The following is a 23099-nucleotide window of genomic DNA, read 5'->3' as shown; positions in this document are numbered from 1 at the left end:
TTTTCTAGTTATTGAGAATTTATTTGTACTTTTCTTTAAACTGTAAAATAAAACCCATAATAATAATAATAATAATAACTTGTCATTTCAATTTTTTAACCAACTATAGTATTTCTTCTTTTCACCCCCCTCCCCACCCCTCTTAATGTTTTCATATTAAAGACAAATATAATCATTGTGTCACTTGAGGTGAGCTAGTCTGTCTTTCACAGTAACTGCATCTGTCACAAGTGTGGGTTTGGTTGCTCTGAGGGATGTTTCAGATGTGTCACCACAAGGAGTTCTGGAGGGATAAGCCTGGAAGTTGTTAGATAACTTGTGTAATGCACTTGTTTCTTTAGTAAATAATTTATTTGAAATTTGTACAACATTAATTATTTATGGCAACAGTAAAGAAAATGCTCTTTTTACAGTTTGACATGAAAAAATAAAAACTATGATTAATATACTCAGCTATGCAAGATAAGAACATTAAAGATGTCTTAGCTGAAACGACTCTTGGTGATTCATAAAAGGACTTTGAGAGTCAAAACGCATTTTAAAAGGATAGTCAAAATGAATACCTGTGGCTCTTGACAATACACTGAAACAAATTTACTATTGTGCGAGAAAATGAGCATTATTTACAGTTATTCACTTTAATCCTCAAAGTCAACCAGCAGTTCAAAACAGGTGAAAATAGAAGTCAAGTCACCAAAAAAGCAACAATACCAAGATGCTGTGAAAAAACTCAGTTATTCAGGTTTTTGCATGTACACTCTCTTAGCTCTATGCTTAACTGTATTTTGCTTGGTGTTTATTTTAGAGACTACATATGCATGTGGCCTACTGTCACGATAACGAATTTTTGTTGTGCGATATATTGTCACAGAAATTGTTGTGATAAGCAATAAGCAATATTGTCATTTTATATATATATATATATATATATATATATATATGTCGTTATATAATGATTATATAACAGCAAAATAATGCAGCTAGCCATAAACACTTTAAAATACTTATCATTATTAAGGTTATTTAGATTCTATAACTTGATGTTAAAAAGTTAAATGTCTTTTATATATACTATTAAATGTCCTATTAGGTAAATGTCCAATTATAAGCTTTGACACAGGTGAGGTAGAATGCAAATGTCATTATAAAATTTCTTTAGCGTTATTTGTGAATTTGTACATGTATATTGAAATGGCAAAAATTATCGAGGTCATCTCCAAGTAGGCTGGGCGATTAATTGAAAAGTAATCGAAATTGACATTTAGAATCTATAATCGATCAAATTTTTCCAGATCAATTTTTTCAGTTACTTTCCCTACCGCGTGTGGTCACATGACCCCGCTCTGTTTACACTTCTGCATCGGGCACAGCGTATGGTCTGGCACAGCCTTCAAACGCTCATATAGCCCTCGCCGTGACTGATGTCGATGCTGACCTCTCAAAAAATTTTACCACATGTCACGATGAAGCATAGCAGAAGCTCTGTGATTGGTTGGCTTGGTAGCGTTGACTAGTGTGGGTGGTGCGGAGAGGGCAAAAAAAGAGAAAATTAATTAAAAGAATCATTCATTAATCATTCCTAATATTCAAATCCAACTCTTAAAGAGTTAAAATGTTCAGTTAACGAAGATTTTAATTTTAAGGCCAAATCGCCCAGCCCTATTTCTAAGTATTGCACGATAAGTCGATATATTGATTATTGTGACAGGCCTATATGCATGCAACATAAATTAAGGAATTAAAGAACTTTGTTTGAGAAGAAGCTGTTTTTTATGAGCTGAATAAAAAAATTAACATCAGAAAATCCTTAAATATTGCAATTTTTATGACAGTGTATATATTTTTATGTATACATTTTTATAATTGTTGTTTATTGAATCTGGGATTCCAATTCATGTTGCTGTATTTTTTTATTAAAATCAGTAATATGTTATTATTCATATTTTAGTTATTTGTGCAGTTGACACAGCTATTATTTTTCATTGTTTTATTTAATGTACTTGTCTAAAAATACAGTAAAAGAGTAATATTCTGAAATATTGTTACACTCTAAAACATGATGGGTGTTTTCAAAACATAATGTGGGTCAAATGTGAGTAAAAATGTAATCAAGTGATTAGGTTTGTCTATATTTGACCCAAATTTGATTTAAAACAGCCCAGGATTTTTTTTTTTTTGTGAATGTACAACAAAATTATTTATGATTATTAATTAGTTTAGCAGCATGTCTCTCATAATGATCTTACTCACTAGGACCTTTTGATTAATGTGTGATTCTATGTAAATTCATATGTGCATCTTCTATTCAGCATTGACTGCACAGACTGTATAATGTACTCTAAGTGGACTACATGTGCTTTATGTAAATGTGATTGTGAAAATTCAGCTTCTAGGTTTTATATCTTAGCTTCTCCCATTAAACCGCCATCTCATCCTTACATTTTTCTATGCACTTTAGTTACTTTAGCCTCTTCCTTCCCGTTTCCTTATCCTGTATCCATTATCTGATTTTGGCTGTAATGGCCGCTCTAAGTGAAGTCAAAGAACAAAATCCAATCCATCACAGTAAAGGGTATAAGCTCTAAGCTCTGTGTCCAGCTATTGCTCTGCTGTCTGGCATAGGTGATTAACTGAAAAATGTTGGATGCCCTCTGCTCCACCAAATGACATGATATTAAATATTTAACAGGACTAAAATTAGACGCCCACCACTATCCATTAGGAACAGAGCTCGAGATTTCTGTTGGCTGGATTCGAATTCAAAATGCAGAACAAAAAATATTGCTTGCGGCAGTAACAATCTGTTTCACTTACATCTGATTCAAAGTAAATTGCTGTTCAAAAGGTTGATGCTAGTATTTTTTATTTGAAAGAAATACATACTTTTGTGACATTTAAAAGGAATATATTTTGTTTATAAATATTATAAATATATTTCATATTGTGTGTGATTATTCTGTATTTGTGTATTTATATGTAAATATACACAGTACATATGTAATTACAACCTTTTTATTTTGGATTTAGTGACATTGTAATTACATTGTTATAACGTTTTAATTATGTCTGAGTTGTAATTTCAAACTTTTATCTTGTGCGCAATTACTGTGTAATTACATTGTAGTTACATTCAAGACAATGTTTATGAATGTAAATGTTTCTTTTTATCTTGCAAGTACAGTATTTGGTTATTTACAGTGGTATATATACAATATACAATATACAATACATATATAAAATATACACAGTACACGTGTCATCAAACTTAATTACAATGTCATTACATTGCTATTACATTGTAATTACATTACAAGATGTTATTTATAAACTTAAATGTCTGTTTATATATTTCATGTACAGTATGAGTGTATATATATATATATATATGTAAACATACACAGTACAAATGTAATTACAAACTTTTATTTTGGATGTAATAACTGTGCCATTACAACAAATTATTGTTATAACATTGTAATTACATTGTTATAACACTGAGATTGCGCTGTTATAACATTGTAATTTCATTGTTATAACAGTGTAATTACATTTATGATAGTATTGTAAATGTGTTTTTGTATAGTTTATGTACAGTATTTGTGTATTTATATGTGAATAGACACAGTACATATTTAATTACAGTCTCTTATGTTGGATGTATTTACATGTAATTACAAACTTATTTTGTGTGCAGTTACTGTGTCATTGCATTGTAATTACTATGTAATGTATTTGTGTATTTATATGTAAATATACACAGTACATATGTAATTACAAACGTTAATTTTGGACGTAGTGACATTGTAATTACATTGTTATAACATTTTAATTACATCTGAGATGTAATTTCAAACTTTTATCTTGTGCGCAATCACTGTGTCATTACATTGTAATTACATTGTAGTTACATTCAAAATAATATTTATAAATGTTTCTTTATATTGCATGTACAGTATTTGGTTATTTATAGTCGTATACATGAAAATATACACAGTACACGTGTCATTAAACTTAAATACAATGCCATTACATTGTAATTACATTGCTTTTTGCATTGTAGTTACATTCAAGTTGTTATTTATAAACTTAAATGTTTCTTTATATATTTCATGTACAGTATTTGTGTATGTACAGTATATGTAAACATATGCAGTACATATGTAATTACAAGCTTTTATTTTGGATGTAATAACTATGCCCTTACATTATAATTACTATGCAATTATTGTTATAACATTGTTATAACATTGTAATTACACTGTTATTGTAGTTACAGTATTTGGTTATTTATAGTCGTATATATGAAAATATACACAGTACTCATGTCATTAAACTTAATTACAATGCCATTACATTGTAATTATATTGCTATTACATTGTAGTTGCATTCAAGATGTTATTTATAAACTTAAATGTTTCTTTACATATTTCATGTACAGGATTTGTGTATGTACATGTAAACATATGCAGGACATAAGTAATTACAAATTTTTATTTTGGATGTAATAACTATGCCATTACATTATAATTACTATATAATAATTGTAATTACCATGTTATAACATTGTAATTATATTGTTATAACAGTGTAATTACATCTATATAGAATTGTAAATGTGTTTTTGTATAGTTCATGTACAGTATTTGTGTATTTATACATGAATAGACAGTACATATGTAATCACAATCTCTTATTTTGAAGTATTTACAAACTTATTTTGTGTGCAATTACGGTGTCATTACATTGTAATTACTGTCATGTATTTGTTTATTTGTATGTAAATATACACAGTACATATGTAATTACAAACTTTTATATTGGATATAGTGACACAGTAATTACATTGTTATAACATTTTAATTACATCTGAGATGTAATTTCAAACTTTTATCTACTGCGCAATTACTGTCTCATTAAATTTTAATTACATTGTAGTTACGTTCAAGATAATATTTGTAAATGTAAATGTTTCTTTATATATTGCATATACAGTATTTGGTTATTTATAGTGGTATATATGAAATATACACAGTACACTGGTCATTAAACCTAATTACAATGTCATTACGTTGCTATTACATTGTAGATACATTTAAGATGTTATTTATAAACTTAATTGTTTCTTTATATATTTTATGTACAGTATTTGTGTATGTATATGTAAACATATGCTGGACATAAGTAATAACAAACTTTTATTTTGGATGTAATAACTATGCTATTACATTATAATTAATATATAATTATTGTTATAACATTGTTATAACATTGTATTTACACTGTTGTAACATTGTAATTACACTGTCATAACAATGTAATAACACTGTTATAACAATGTAATTACGTTGTTATAACAATGTAATGCCACTGTTATAACATTGTAATTATATTGTTATAACAGTGTAATTACATCTATATAGTATTGTAAATGTGTTTTTGTATAGTTCATGTACAGTATTTGTGTATTTATAGGTGAATAGACAGTACATATGTAATTACAATCTCTTATTTTAATGTATTTACATGTATTTACAAACTTATTTTGTGTGCAATGACAGTGTCATTACATTGTAATTACTGTCATGTATTTGCGTATTTGTATGTAAATATACACAGTACATATGTAATTACAAACGTTAATTTTGGACGTAGTGACATTGTAATTACATTGTTATAACATTTTAATTAAATCTTAGATGTAATTTCAAACTTTTATCTTGTGCACAGTTACTGTGTCATTACATTGTAATTACATTGTAGTTACATTCAAGATAATATTTATGAATGTAAATGTTTCTTTATATTGCATGTACAGTATTTGGTTATTATATTGGTATACATGAAAATATACACAGTACACTTGTCATTAAACTTAATTACAATGCAATTACATTGCTATTACTTTGTAGATACATTTAAGATGTTATTTATAAACTTGATTGTTTCTTTATATATTTCATGTACAGTATTTGTGTATGTATATGTAAACATATGCAGGACATAAGTAATAACAAACTTTTATTTTGGATGTAATAACTATGCCATTACATTATAATTACTATGTAGTTATTGTTATAACGTTGTTATAACATTGTAAATACCCTGTTATAGCATTGTAATTACACTGTTATAACACTGTAATTACATTGTTTTAACATTGCAATGACCCTGTTATAACATTGTAATTACATTGTTATAACAGTGTAATTACACCTATATAGTATTGTAAATGTGTTTTGTATAGTTCATGTACAGTATTTGTGTATTTATATGTGAATAGACACGGTACATATGTAATTACAATCTCTTGTTTTGGATGTATTTACAAACTTATTTTGTGTGCAATTACTGTGTGATTACATTGTAATTATTATTTCATGTATTGTGTATTTATATGTAAATATTCGCAGTTCATATGTAAATACAAACTTTTCTTTTGGATGTAATGACATTGTAATTACAGTGTTATAACATTGTAATTACATCCAAGATATTATTTATAAACCTAAATGTTTCTTTGTATATTTCATGTACAGTATTTAAGTATTTATTAGTAAATATACACAGTACATAATTGCAATCTTTTATTTTGAATGTATTCACATTGTCATTACATTATAATACTACGTAACAACATTTTTACATTGTTGAAACATTGTAATTAAATCTGAGATGTAATTACAATGTTTTTTATATATTTCATGTACAGTATTTGTGTATGTATATGTAAACATATGCAGTACATATGTAATTACAAACTTTTATTGTGGATGTAATAACTATACCATTACATTATAATTACTATGTAATTATTGTTATAACATTGTTATAACATTGTTATAACATTGTAATAACATTGTTATAACATTGTAATTATGTCTATATAGTATTGTAAATGTCTTTTCATATATTTCATGTACAGTACAGTATGATTTCTGTTGTTTTCAGAAATCGTGATTTTACATTGAGTATTGAAGTATTCAATTGCAAAATTTTTGGAATATAAGACTTTTAGGAGATGGTGGCAATTTTCACCATCAAGAGACATAGTATAATATTTCAACTTATTATCTGCATTAAGTGGTTTTTACAGTGATTAGGGGATCATCTTCAAGACAACACTTTTTGTGTGAAATTTGTACAAAATTTATACTAAAATCAAAGAGAAACACAAGTTACATTTTTTGTGCTTAGTAGAATGAGTTGAAAGAGAAGCTGACTTAAACTTGCTCAGAGAAACACTGTTGCTGCCAAACATTGTTTACTTCACTATGCCGATTTAATGTCGGTTAAAGGCGGTTTGGGGAAAATATCTAATTGCAATTTTTTTTGGCAGATATTGCGATTTCGATTTGATTTGCGATTTAATTTTGCAGTTAAGCCTCAGCTCAGTAATCTGTATTATAGAGTGTTAGTTATAAAAAGAAACTTAATCTATCATTTATTCATTCATTCATTCATTCATTCATTCATTCATTCATTCATTCATTTTCTTGTCGGCTTAGTCCCTTTACATTTATTCAAATTTTCTTAAATATTCAGAAATTAAATAACTCATTACTCATAGAAATTACTCATTCTTCTCCAGAGCAAACAGTAAGCACAAATAAAATCACCTTACCTTTCTGTAAAGAAGTTCAACTCAAATTAGAGAGATAATGTAGCTTATGATGCAAACAAAATATATAAAAAATATATATATAATTATAAAAACACACTTAACAAAGAGCCTTTCTGTAGCTTATATTGCCTAAAAGCTAAATAATTATCATAGATGCTACACAAACTATCACAACAGCTGTTGTATTGCAAAATGGCTAAAATATGCACAACACGAAAGTGTTTATCTCCTATCCAGCATTTAGAGGTTTTTATATGCCTCGTTGGTCACTGCATTAAAAAGCAGTGTCTTCGTGATGTTTTTTCATACAGTGGAACAGCTGCAAACAACTATGAACTTGTACTTTGCTGTTGCTTCATACTATATTGAGTGTCACTGGCAATACTTTGAGTTGACTTTCAGCAAGTCGCGCCTCATATAGCCATTTGTTGTGCTATTTTAGGTGCTGGTTGTTGTATTTCCTCATTATGTGGCAACAATTTTGTGACGGCTCTAACAAATGACCTGCTTTTGTTTGGTGTCTGTGACTCTGAAACCAAACTATTTTCCTATTAGCGACATTTTCTTTTATATTAATTCATTTATTAATGCTTCTGCAGTGACAGACGCCATCATCCCACTCATTCGTGCTTTCCTATTTGTTTTTTTTTTTTATTGTGGCGTTCCACATATTTCGGTTGCACAATTTTGATTGGGCAGAATTAATGTGTGCTCACTCAATTGGCTAGTAAGTCACACAAAGACGGCAGTCACACATTTTCTCTGAGTGGGGGAAATTAAATGGTATACCGTGCATCCGGCTTTTTCCACTTTTTTATGTTACAGCCTTATTCCAAAATGGATTAAATTAATTGATTTCCTCAAAATTCTACACACAATACCCCATAATGACAATGTGAAAAAAAGATTTTTTGGATATTGTTGCAAATTTATTAACATAAAAAAGCTGAAAAATCTCAAAGTATTCACAGCCTTTGCCATGAAGCTCTAAATTGAGCTCAGGTACATTCTGTTTCCACTGATCATTCTTAAGATGTTTCGGCAGCTTAATCGGAGTTCACCTGTGGTAAATTCAGTTGATTGGACATGATTTGAAAAGGCATACACCCAGGGTTGTGCATATCATAGCACAAACCAAGCATGAAGACAAAGGAATTGTCTGTAGACCTCCGAGACAGGATTGTCTCAAGGAACAAGGCTGGGGAAGGTTACAGAAAAATGTCTGCTGCTCTGAAAATTCCAATGAGCACAGTGGCCTCCATCATCTGTAAGTGGAAGATGTTTGGAACAACCAGGACTCTTCCTTGAGCTGGCCGGCCATCTAAGCTGAGTGATCGAGGGAGAAGGGCGTTAGTCAGGGAGGTGATCAATAGCCTGATGGTCACTCTGTCTGAGCTCCAGCTTTCTTCTGTGGAGAGAGAAGAAACTTACAGAAGGACAACCATCTGTACAGCAATCCACCAATCAGGCTGTGGTGGAGGCAGCATCATACTGTGGGGATGTTTTTCAACAGCAGGAACTGGAAGACTAGTCAGGATAGAGGGAAAGATGAATGCAGCAATGTACAGAGACATCCTGAATGAAAACCTGCTTCAGAGTGCTCTTGACCTCAGACTGGGGAGACGGTTAATCTTCCAGCAGGACAATGACCCAAAGCACACCGCCAAAATATCAGTGGAGTGGCTTCACAACAACTCTGTGAATGTCTTTGAATGGCCTAGGCAGAGCCCAGACCCAAATCCTATTGAACACTTCTGGAGAGATCTGAAAATGGCTGTTCACCATTGCTTCCCATCCAACCTGATAGAGGTTGAGAGGTACTGCAAAGAGGAATGGGCAAAAATTCCCAATAACAGGTGTGCCAACCTTGTGGCATCATATACAAAAAGACTTTGGTGCATCAAAGGTGCATCAACATAGTATTGAGCAACGTTTTTTATTTTTAATAAATTTTCAACAATTTCAAAAATCTTTATTTACATTGTCATTATGGGGTATTGTGTGTGGAATTTTGAGGAAATAAATTAATTTAATCCATTTTGGAATAAGGTTGTAATATAAAAAAAGGTGGAAAAGGTGAAGCACTATAAATACTTTCCGAATGCACAGTATATTTCATATCGCAGCCTCTTGCGATTAGCTAATCACAATGTTTCAAATCGCGATAGCAATTCGATTAATTGCACAGCTTTAGTGCTCAGTGCCATTCACACGACTACTAAACAACTACAATAATGTCAACAAAAAAAAAATCATAAATATTGTAGTGTTATGTATGGAATTTAGGTAAAATAATTTCAAGTAATTCACTGGATTTATTAAGGGAACTTACTGTACTGTTAACCAGGTTACAGTTTATTTGTTTTTTTACCATTGAAATCACAGCCATTTTTACAGTGTTGCTCTGTATTCCTTGTGCAACTTACATACAAATAAATAATTAAATAAATCCAGTATCCAGTATTTCAACCCAAGTTGCCGTTTTAGCAAAGCAAATTCAACTGGATGTTTTATTCCCACTGGTCTCGCTGCAGTAGGAGCTGATGCTTTATGCATGTGGCATTTGTGCACTTTCTGCTTCTCAGCGTTGTCTATAACAGGGACAGCTATTTCTCCTCTAACGCCTTCCATCCAGCAGTTCCGTCTGTGCTCAATAATCACAACTCGTTTGATGGGGAGGGAAGGAGCCATAGCCCAAACTATAATTCAGTATTTACTCAAACGCATTAGATAAAGCCTTATGAGCCCCATTAATTTAGATCCTCCTCGCTTTTAAACAGAGACAGATCAGTGTCTTAGAGAAAATTAGCATTTAAATGACTTGTGACCCTCAGCCTGCAGTGGAGTCGCTGTGAAGACTTCTCAGCCGTGAGAAATCCTGCTCACTCTCCGTTATTTGATCTGTAGCTCAGAGTTATTTTCCAGAGCGTGAGGATGTGTGGGTAAATTCATCCATTTATCTACACAGGTATATTTTCTGCCGCTTTTCTCGGGGGAATCTCAGGTCAGCAGGGCAGATGAAGTTGTGCTGTTTTTTTATTGCGATCCCATATCGGAGTTTAAGTTCAGCGATGCTATTATGGCAAATTTTAAACTGTTTTCCACTCTAGATTTAATAAAAGTGCCTCAAAAGAAGTACAATCTAAATAATCTACCTTTTTAATATCTTTTTTATTGCTTGCACGCATGAGCTTCAGAAAGAACGAGGATATTAGCGTTCATGAAATATAGATGTGAAAATAAAACACTGTTATGTGCTGTTCTGGAAAATGTAGCAATTTTAAAGTCTCATAAGGCGGCTTATGATAAATTGAGTCTGTTCCTTCTACAACAGACATCTTTTAAAATTAAAGGCTGAGATGGTACCAATTACTTTTTTAAATATACTAGCATTTATTCATTGATATATAGGCTAGATATCGCATACAGACCCTGAGCATGTGCCAATACCGCCACCACATTTGTACAATGCTCCCAGGACAAATGTCACTCAGCCGCATTAGTCAAGACTAAGGCCAACCTGAAGATGCAGGACTTTTGCACTGTGTACGAGTGTAGTAATGAGCAAACAAAGAAAACAAAGCACAGAGGCAGAACTTTTCATAGGTAAGATTTCATTTTTATATGTTATGAACTTTTGTGCTAAACATGTTTTGATGATAATACAGTCTCTTACTGCACTGACCATAAGGCAATGTAGCACCAACTCACACTAAATACTAGGCGTTTAGTACTATTGATGCATTTCTTCCAATAGACAACAACAGCGTAGGCGACATCTAATGTAAATATCTATGGCACTTATTAATTATATACTAGAATTTATAGGCACTGTTACTTATTTATTAGATTTAATACTTATTTATCAGGTTCTCCTATCTGTTTACAGTTTTTTTTCAGTCGCTAACAAGCATTTGTCCAACCAGTTGTCACATTTTCAAAACTCTAAACACAATTAGCACAGCAACGGTCTTTTGTGGCCATACCATTCACACATTTCATGTCGTTTTCACCCAATATGTAGTCAGTGAACACGTTTCCACAATACTTACATTTTCTTAACAGTCAAGCTATACCTCCCAACAACATTATGTGTTGTTTTTGTAGGGTATTCCAAACCTTACATGCGGTATAAAAACCTCTGCTTCTGCAATGATCTCAGTTTAAAAAAAATATCAATATCAAAAATATACTTCAGCAGATAATAAACAAACAATTGAGTAATTAACACGCAGCTGATTTATGTTGGGTAAACTGGGCCAACCACAGCTGATTCCAGTCTGGCTTAGACAGTGGCAGGGCTTTTTTTTTTATTACATTTACACTTATGCAGTAAAAGAAGGACTTTGAGGAGTGATGCTGATGAAAACAGCCTAACCCTGAGGATCGCAGAGATTAGAAACAGTAATTTTGTGCTATAATGTTTTTTAGACCCTTCCTTTTTTTATCTGGGCTTTTTGCTGTTGCTTTTTTGTTCAGAATGCTCTTGTGTGTTTCATGGATATTTTGTTCACTGTAAGCAATTACTATTTTTTTTGGTTTATCATAGAATGTTTTTATTGTACCTCCTGTAGTAAACAGTAAAGAAAAAAAAATTTAATTGCTTTTTTAGTGGAATTCTTTAGAATGTGAACATTTCTGTACACGTGGAGATTCAGTTCTCAACCAAGAAATGTAGTGTCAAAACGGTGGATTGCGTGATTGCATGCAAATACCTGTAAAACTGAAACATGAAAGTCTCGGCAGTTTTTGTAATGTCAACAATAGCCAGTATTTTGAAACCTTCTGTACTTTGATGACTGTATGTACCTTGTGAAGTGAAAACAAGTATTATTCTTTTAGATTTCCAGTGTTTTGGTAAAGTTAGGGTGTGCAGAGAAAGATGTGCTCTGTTTTGAAATGAAAAGTTTGGAACATTTTCTAAATGTATTTTTGAACAAACAAAAAAAAATCCATTTGGCCAATTGTGTTTTGTAGGTGTGAGTCTGTGTTAACAGTTTAGAAAAATTCAACTTTATAATTATGATTAATTCAACTTTAGAAAAAATGTCTATGTATGTGTATGTATAATATGTAAATAATTAGAATTATGACTCATTGTTTTTGATATCATCACTGTCCTGCACTGAAGACCAGGACCAATTTAAAGCCCATTGATGTCTACCATCCCAAATCTATACAACATTTATCATTTTAACCAACAGAAGGCCTACATATTATAATATCATTGCTTTGTTTTGTTATGTGTAACAACAATAATATTGCACTTACAATATAGAGACATTATTGTATTGTTAGTTCATTATCAAGATGCATATTGAATTGTGATTTTAGTGTAAATCTACTAGCATCTAAAATATAAGTACTGGTTGTATGAAAAAATAAAATAAATAAATAATATATATATATATATATATATATATATATATATATATATATATATATATATATATATATATATATACTATTAATATATAATATATATATATACTATTAATATATATATTAATATGATTTATAGGTTAAATGCTAAATGTCTATACTGACAACCTTCTTGGTTAGTCTTCTATTGAATGATTAGATCCTTTGGCAGAGGTTTCAATTAGCGCAGTTGGCAGCCCACGGCTTGCAAATCAATCCAGTAAGCCCAGGCAGGCATCACTGGCTTCCTCAGTCGCCGTCTGCTTTCAAATGCCTTCTGTTTTAATGCTTTTTTCTCCTCTTTGTTCTCTTGCAGTGGGGAAGACTTCCCTGATCACACGCTTCATGTATGACAGCTTTGACAACACATATCAGGTAGGCTGCTTGACGTCCTTGTCAATCCATCATTCATAGAGCTCAAAGTGTCCCTCCTCTTATTGTGCGCCATCAAAAGTCCTTTCACACAATCTTCTGAAAACACAATGAGCCGAGTTTGTTCATTTGTGAGGATGATTCTAACAAATTGGTTATAAATGTGCAGCATTATTGGGGAGTTGTGCGGTTGTTGATTCACACAGATGCATTTGTGAAATTTGATTGTGTTGTTGACAACTTGGCACTTTTTTTTTTTGTAAAACACATTTTTGAATTAAAAATTATAAATATATTTTTAAAATTTTGAAGTTTGAATAGTGAAAGTATAAGACCATATAACATAAAAATATAACAAAATATAACACCAACTTTATCCATTCCTTGACAGTTTTTTATTTTTATTTTTACTGAAAAGTACAATAAAACTGTCTAATGGTGTGACAGCAAAACATTTTGAAAAAAATCTCAATAATATACAAATAGCGTATATTTTCATCCTTGTTGGACATTTATCTTCATATATTTATTCATTTTCTTTTCGACTTTGTCCCTTTGAATGAAGCACCATGCACTATCCAGCACATGTTTTACGCAGCGGATGCCCTTCCAGCTGCAACCCATCTCTGGAAACCATCCATACACACTCTCACACTACAGACAATTTAGCCTTCCCAATTCACCTGTACCACATGTCTTTGGACTGTGGGGGAAACCAGAGCACCCAGAGAAACCCACACGAACGCAGGGAGAACATGCAAATAGAAATGCCAACTGACCTAGGCGGGGCTTGAACCAGTGACCTCCTTGCTGTGAGGCAACAGCACTACCTACTGCACTGCTCTATCTTCATATAGTTCCATTTAATTTATGTAAAATTATGAATACAATTTTTTTCTCCATAACTTGTTGTATATTTTCAATAAATGGACTGTGAAAGGACAGCAAAACCAGTGATTAATTAAACCCGTATATTGCCACATCCTGTTTCGGAAAATGTCAGATATTAAAGTTTTGCATTCCAGTATTTATTTTAATGGATCCGGCATTAACTTGTGCATGTGTGAAAGAGAGAGTGAGAGTGTCACAGCCGGGCCTTGAACCCAAGTTTCTGGTGTGGAGACTGGTTTGATTACCACTGAGCCAAAGGGGTAGTTGAGTTGGACCTAAACAAAAACACACTAAGAGGGAATCCAGAAAACATTTCTAAAAAAAAAAGTCAACTTAGATTCTTCTCAGAATGAGGAATACAAAATATTTTAACAGTATAATAAATAGTGATGTGACGTTGTGTGCCGAGGCTTCGAAGCATGTATCAAAAAAACGATACATCTGGCAGTAAAGCAGTGTATTGGAGCTTTGCCATCATCGCGTGACCAGTAGCATCTGAAGCTTCATTTTCGCCTATACCTACGTGACTGCTTAGAATTTTGATTCAAAGGTTTAAACACCCCGATGGGTTAGTAAAGTGTATAGAGAGAGATTAGGCGTCGATTACATACATTTCTAATGTTTCAAAGCACGGCACTGGTCCCATACACCAGTAATTAAACTAAAATACAATAATAATTTATAGTAAAAAGATTTTGAAGCATACTAAAGTGTATTAGCGTATTTTTTTACAACTATCTTTAAAGAAAACCTCTGCATATCGTAGTATAGTGTTTAACGGAGATCAGCTGGCGAGTGCAACCTGAAAGCATTACTCACTTAGCCTCCTCCCATGCAGGAATTGCTGGTTCGATCCCCTTGATCTCCTGAGCTACGTCTAGTAAGACTGTTTTATTTCCCTGTTGCTGGCTACTTTAATGTCTATTTGTTGCAATGATGAATATATATGTATGGTTTGCTTAATATAACAATATTATTGATTTCATGCAAGAAATGATAATGCGTAAATGAAAGGTAAGCTAGATGTAGATTCAGTGGAAGGCTGTTTTTGACTGTTGTTGTATTGTTGAATAGCGCGGGGGTGGAAAGCATGCTGTGTGAAACATCTCAAGGGAAGTGTTGCCTGTATGAGGTTCATATTTTTTAATTAAACCTGTGAGAGAGCTGGTATACAGGAAAAGAGTCTGTTTGGTGTGTGATTGATTTGCTTGTGTATACAGGAAATATATATGCGTGAATGTTCCTGTATATGTTTCTTTTTCAGTTTTTTATTACTTCATAAAATTTTCATCACTCAGGAGGGGTTGCATTTTGTAAGATAATTTTTGTGATGTACAAAATTATAGTTTTATGAAAAGGTGCCTTCATGCACATGTGTACTATCCACTTGGTAAGTGTGATGTCATGCAAAGCAGCTTCTGGGTCCAAATGCTATATCAAACTGTATAGGGAGACTCAGCAAATGGTAATAATAAACGTTTACGAAGCTATGTAATACTTTCGCAATTTATATATATATATATATATATATATATATATATATATATATATATATATATATATATTTATTTATTTATATACATTTTTAAAAAATTGTTAAAATATTGGTGTTTGTGATGCAGCAAGTACAGAGAGTGTTGTGTACTCAATGATTTTCTGTAAAATTCACTTTAATGTGTGATATGACTAGTAAGTGGTCATAAACAAATAAATTCTCAATTCAAACGAGTAGATGGCGCTACACAACTTTAAGCTTCTGACACCTGCTTGTGACGCAGAAGAAGAAGAGAGAAACTTCATTTATGATATGCATGTTGTTATATCTCTTGCTCTTTGACTACATTTAGCTTCTAACTTCATGTTACTCCCACAACATACAGAGACATGGCTACTAACATCTACATACTCTAAAAACACTTATTTTATTATACCATTATGTTTTATTACAATTATTTTACTACATTAACTTATACTACTTTAAGGACATGTGATTTTTTTTTTTTTTTTGCACTAAGCAGTTAAAGTATTTGAAGTACTCAAAAGTACTCTTAATTGAAAAATCACCCATGTGTATTTTATAAAGTTCTGTCATGTTTAAGTGTTTACACTTTTCTTAGACTACATTTTTTCATTCAACTTATCTGCAGGGTTTATCGCCCATACAACCTGAAGGACACTGGAATGTACAGTATCATTTCCAGTATGTACAGAGTATGTCTGAAATGCTCTGCAGGCATATGTCTATTAAGTTGTCATAGTGTTTGAGCTGAGTCACAGCTTTAGAGCCACTACAAGTTCCCACTGTCACAACAGTCCAAGCGACTGAGGCATATGCATGATGACAGCTCTCTGAAGTCTCTCTGGCCTTGATCTTACCATTTTCTCTCTCTTTATATCCTTTCCTTTTCTCTTTACTATCGTTTTGTTTACAAATGTTTAAACTTTAGTAGGACACAAAGTACATTTTTAAAATTTCTGCAACAGAAGAAAACATCATCAGCAACAAAAAATTGATTTGATAAAAAAAAAAATTGATAAAAAGTTAAGTTATTTTAAAGGACTTTGCATATACTGAAGTCAAACACCCTCGGATTTTCAAAAGCTTTGAGATTACATTTGTAAGAAATTAATATTACATACATTAGCTGTTTGAGGACAAAATGGACCATTGTTCTGAAATACTTCTTCTGTACAATGTGTTGTAATCATATTATATGAAATAGTCTAGTCTGTTGAATTATTACAAGATAACACCTGAGGTGTCAGGCATCATCTTGTATATGCATTTTTAAATCTGTTTATTAAACATTTACAAAAATAGTTGTAGAGGAAAATGTAAACAAATATTGTTCTCAACCCTTCCCCCATAAACCAGAGGAAATTATTTATACACACAGTAAAAAATTAAATAAAAAAACTGTCTGTCCTAAATTTTTCCTTACTTATCTTCTCACTCTTAACTTAAGGTTTATGATACATAAATGTACTGTGCAAATAAATGACCCTTATGGTACTTGATAGTCTCTTCACATTCACACTGTTCCAAAAGCAGCTTTAGCAGAGTAATAGCAGAGTTAAGCTCTAAGTAACCAACCCACTGATCTTCATTTCACATGGTGTGTAACGATAAGATGTATGTGTCATATACCAAACCAAGCATGCTGAGCTGCTAGTGTCATACAATAATAAGATTACATGAGTGCTTTGTGAACAGACTCTATGTGCTTTCTGGCACAATTGCAAACTTATAGTATGCTTTGTGTTTAATTATTTGTGAACATCCTGTGAAAATGTTGAGGAAGGTTGGTTCATGTTAATAAAATTCCAAGTTTTTCATTTAATTCAGAATTTAATTTGAAAGGTAACCAATTAAGGTGGAATTGAAAATAAATTGACTATTTAGACAGCTAAAGTTTTTAATTTACACTGTCACTAAAAGTCAAATGCTGCACAGGAATTCTTTGACCAGATATAACAAGCTCTTCAATGCACTGTAAAGTAAATTTAGTAAATTATCTTACATATTAAGAATGAAAAATATGTCTTTTTATTTTGGTTGTAATTATTTGCTTCAATGCCAGTGTTGATTTGGAGCTCACTGTAAAAAATCATTTGTTAAGTTTCAATTGTGCAAGCATATTACTTTAAAGTACCTTGCGTTCATTTTATACAGATTTAAAAATCAGAGAACATTTGCTTTCAAGAGTAGTTGCTTTGTTAAAAAGTATATGTAGATTTATATTTCATGTGTTTTGCTCATATTCCACCAGATTTTCCAACCCCATATGGTTTAAAACAATGAAACTGCAGAAAAAGAACACATGTCTGGACAGAGCCCCTCTCCTGTAGAAGTGTCGGCCTAGTTTTCTCAATTCAAAACTATACGAGTGACTTGTCTTGTGTATTCTATAGTAAAGTGCTGCACTTTTTATGTTGCTAGGCATCCACTGTATTAATGATCTTGGTGGGTGTGCAAAACGCTTGCTGACAATAGGAAACCCTTTTAAAAGTGTGCACTGCAAACAGTGTAGTGAAAATCTTTGTTTTTAAATGAAGTAAACTTCCAGATGGTTTCCCATGTGCTGGGGCCAGAAGGTAAAGAGCAGTGAACACTATGCAGAGAACATGTCAGGCGGAAAACAGTTCCTTAGTCGAGCTTTCTTCTACAGAGTAACAATCAATCGAGACATGTGCAGATCGGGGAGTCACGAGGACCAGGACTGACATCCACTGTACTAATAGATTAAAAATATTCATTACTTATTTATTCCTTACTTTGGTGCAGTGCACAATAGTGCTGTTTTTTTGTTTTTTTTTAATAATAGTCATGTTAGTAAAGCCTTTTTAAAAATCTTTCTCCTACTTTTTCGAGTGGCTTGTACTTATGATTTTGTTGTTTATCTTCATGAATTCCTTATCCATAGAGCACCGACACATTAATTACCCCTGAAGCACTTTTTGTTTGATTTTGGATTTCTGTTCCTTAATTATATTAATCACATGTACTTAGGCCACATGAATTTGTCATCTGAGGTAGTAGAGCTTGACAATTTTAATTCACTACTCGCATTAACAGCTAGTTCCCACAGTTCCTGGCACCACACTACTCATTACAGTTATGACACAATTGAAATATTTAATAAACATATTTGTGCAGTTTGTTTGCAAAAGGTGAATTAAGTCAAATAAATTTGATCAAGTATTAGTCAGCAAAGCTTGTGTTAAGGTAGACTAATAGTTAACCCAAAATTTAAAATTAGCCTGTAATTTAATCACCCTCAGTGTTTGTCGTTTTCAGACGAACAGTCTAGTTATTTTTAAATTTGATAGCTCATCCCATGCTGTATAATAATGTTGGGCAGTGGTCCTTTTTCTGAAGCTTCCAAAAGCATGTCAAATGAAGTGGATCAATATGTTTGTGTAAAAAATATATATAAAGGCTGCGGAACATGCATTCTTTTTTTTAGGGGTTTTTCACCTTTATTATGATAGGATAGTAGAGATTTCAGACAGGAAAGCATTGTGAGCAGAGTGAGGGGAAGGATTGGCAAAGGACCTCAAGACAGGAATTGAACTCGGGTCGCCGTGAGCATGTCAGTGCTATATGTCAGCACACAGTTCCACTAGGCTATTGATGCTGACGGAATGTGCATTCTTAAATGACTAGGCTAACCTCTGATTCTGCATGGAGCAAGTAAACAAACTAAATGCCCTTAACTAATTGAAAGTAGAAAACAAAAAGTTAAAATGTCAGAGGATTTCACATTAAGAGAAGAACTTTTGAAGTTTTTTTGCACACCCATATTGTTTGGATCAGAGTACACTGTCGTGCCCATTAAATGTCGAAAAATGTAATATTTAAAGGGAAATGTACTTGGCACTTTATCATTTTATATGATCTAATGATACAGTTGAAGTCAAAATTATTAGCCGTTCTGTGGATTTTGTTTTCTTTTTCAAATATTTCCAAAATAATGTTTAACAGAGCAAGACATTTTTCACTGTATTTCCTATAAAAAATTATTCTCAAGAAAGTCCTATTTGTTTTATTTTGGCTAGAAAAAGCAGTTGTTGTTTTTTTAACCATTTTAAGGTCAATATTATTAGCCCTCTTAAGCTATTCTTTTGATTTTCTACAGAACAAATGACTACAATGAATTACTTTATTACCCTAACTTGCCTAATTCAAGTAATTAACCCAATTAAGCCTTTAAATTGCACTTTTAGCTGAAGATCTTGAAAAATATCTGTCATCATGGCAAAGATAAAAGAAAGTGATTAGAAATTAGTTATTAATACTATTACACTGTAAATTGTAAAAAGTTGACCGTAGAAAAATGTAGGAAACCGATTGCCGATTGAAGTAGTGTATCAATTTTAAGTGAACATAACGTTAAACAGTTTGTATTTACAACTTAATAAAGTAAACTTCAGTATCATTGACTCAAAATAATCAGTTGTGTTAACTTCTTATTGGTGTTCACATTACTAGGAAAATATTAGGAAACCGATTGCCTTAAAATTATCAAGTAAGCTGAACTAAAACATTTAAGTAATGACAAAAAAAACAATACCTCACTTGCTTACTCCCAGGGTCGTTTATATCGAAGTTGATATTTAGCCAATTTAGATTTGTAACATCTCATTTTTATGAGGTGGATCGTAAAACCTGGAGGACCAGGACATACACACACATACACTACAGACAATTTAGCTCACCCAATTCATTTATAGCTTTAGACTGTGGCGGAGCACCCAGAGGAAACCCACATGAACACGGGGAGAACATGCAAACTCCACACAGAAGTGGCAACTGACCCAGCCGGCGCTCAAAAAAGTAACCTTCTTGCTGTGAGGCGACAATGCTACCCACTGCGCCAATGTGCCGCTCTAAAAACCAGTACCTACAATTCTAAAACATTTTTATTGTCTAAATATTGTACACTGGATCAAACAGGCGTCAATCAGTCTATCAGTGATCACATCAATCACCTTAAACAGTCTATACAAATCTTTAAATCTTTAATACAGTTATTACTTTCTCAGCATGAAAAGCTATGCAATGCACATGCATCACGAACAACTGACCTTGTAAAACATTTAGCATCCGCTAAAACAATATAACACTTATAACAAGTAATTTTCAACCAAGGTTTAATGTAATATTAAGAATAATAAATATTATTATATTATAAATGTTAATATATTTATACATTTTGAACATCAAAGAATTAAAAAAAACTCTGAGATTTATTATGCTTATGTCTGATTATGCTTAAGTTTTAATTCTTCCACCTGTTTCCTCTTCACCATTCTCTATCATTATCATGCTTTTGACACATGACCACTCACAAGTTGTAAATACATATTATTTATAAGTAAAGTTTGCTTGAATCGTTTTACTTGAACAACTTAATGTGCTAAAAAGTTTGGACTAGTTTAAATATTGTAAGGTGAACGAACTTATTCATAAAAAGTTAACTGTACTTAATTTTATTAGTAAGAACAGCTTTCACAGAAAATGAGGAATAGATATACATGGGTGCTAATAATTCTGACTTGTAGGTGAGGATACGCATTTAGTTAGCAGCTGTTGTTTTAGCCTCAAAAGGAAAATATGGTCATATTTTTGCTAATTTTCAGAAGGTAAACCTTTTAGATGTCTATTTTAAAGAAATACTTTTCAAGCAAGAAAACACACATTTCAACTTGAACTGCTCTTACCAATTACCTTTCTTGAACACTTATTTCTACACGACGGATCACATGTTTTTAGTAAAGCTGAGCTTCCAAAGCCTCGAATCAGACTGCTGCTAATAACTGTGGCCACGCTGTCGTATTCATTGCTTGATGAGTTTTATTGACGCCAACTGAATCAGACCAAAACCAAACAGTTTCTTATGTCATCTGCATATGAATAAAATATATTGCCTCATCAGTGTCACCTTTGAGAAGTAAAAGGTTTCTTAATGAGCTGTTTCTCTTGACGGTTACACTGGAGCAAAGAAGGAATACCAGCTCATATCTGATTAGCATATACTTGAATAAGCTCAAATCAAGCTGCTTCTAGACGTTGAGATTGACCTTAAGATGTCTGGCTGTGGGCTTTCATGATAGCATATGCCAGAAGAGCAAAGAGCATCGGCCTCGACTCCTATCACCTGTCAGTCTTCTGCTCTATGCAAAATGAGAGAGACGCATCTGCATATTTATGACTTTCCATCTGATGTGGATTCATCGCGGTTGAGTCTGTGGTAAATCAGCGTTTGGAGAAATGTGCATAAAAAACAAAATTTAGAACAAAAGCACATGTGTTTTCCTATAGACCTCAGTGAGCAGACACAAACCCCTTTGTTTAGAAAATGAAAGCCGTTCGTTTAAAATTGTTGCTTTACATTTATGTCTGTGAAATGTTTTGTATTGTATCATCATAACAGAGATGAAATGCATGGCTCAGAGGTTGGAATGTCATAAGTCAGTATGCGTTTGCAGGTATATTTCAGATTGTCTCTCTTAAAATTCTTCAGAAACAAATTAAAGAATTCATTCAGCCATTCACATTTTAATATAGGGGCTGCTTGGTTGTCACATACAGCTCATAAAGCATTCTGGGTGATAACATTTGATTATACATAACATATTGATTCATAGGAATTAATGGTACGTCTAGGTATACCTTAGAACAGGGGTTCCCAAACTTTTCAGCTCACAACCCCCAAAATTACAATGCCAGTGACTCACGACCCCCAATATCCTATAAGGTGGTTGTAAATATATAAACCTTACACACCAGCGCACACATACCAATAGATCCATGTCTATTCATCTTTTATTTTGATGAACACCACTCGGAGACCATCCTCCATGTTCAGTTGTGGCCTGTATTTATTTTTTATGCACGTGAGACCTGTAAAGGTGTCGGAAGCAGTATGATGTTGAGCTTACAAAACTTTGTAGAATTTTGTTCTTTAGTCATTTACTGTATGCACTGGTGAATTGATGTGTGCAGTGATGCTTTTACCTCTATTAGAATAAAATAAATTGGTCTTAATAATTCTCCACTCTGTAGCTGCACAAATCCAGCATTTCTTCCAAAAAGGTACTGATAACTAACCACTGCTGAAATTAGATGGCAATTTTAACAAGCATAAAACACTAACTACACTAAACCTAACCCTACACCTGAGCCATAATGGTATAAAATAATTCCCCCGCATCACAAGTGCAACATTGTACCAGATGAGCTACAGAGCAAGTTTACCATATCAAATCGAATCACTTTTATTCTCCTTT

General features: G+C 32.4%; 1 protein-coding gene across 1 annotated transcript in view; it reads left to right on the top strand.

The window, feature by feature from the left end:
• Positions 1-23099, top strand: part of rab6ba (RAB6B, member RAS oncogene family a) — a 178020-nt gene that overhangs the window by 94804 nt on the left and 60117 nt on the right. Inside the window, exon 2 of the mRNA XM_056459944.1 lies at positions 13360-13418. Within this exon, the coding sequence (XP_056315919.1) occupies positions 13360-13418 (59 nt within the window). The remainder of the gene's footprint in view (positions 1-13359; positions 13419-23099) is intronic.

Source organism: Danio aesculapii, chromosome 6, assembly GCF_903798145.1.
Source record: "Danio aesculapii chromosome 6, fDanAes4.1, whole genome shotgun sequence".
NCBI classification, from domain to species: domain Eukaryota; kingdom Metazoa; phylum Chordata; class Actinopteri; order Cypriniformes; family Danionidae; genus Danio; species Danio aesculapii.
This window is presented reverse-complemented; position numbering and strand designations above follow the sequence as displayed.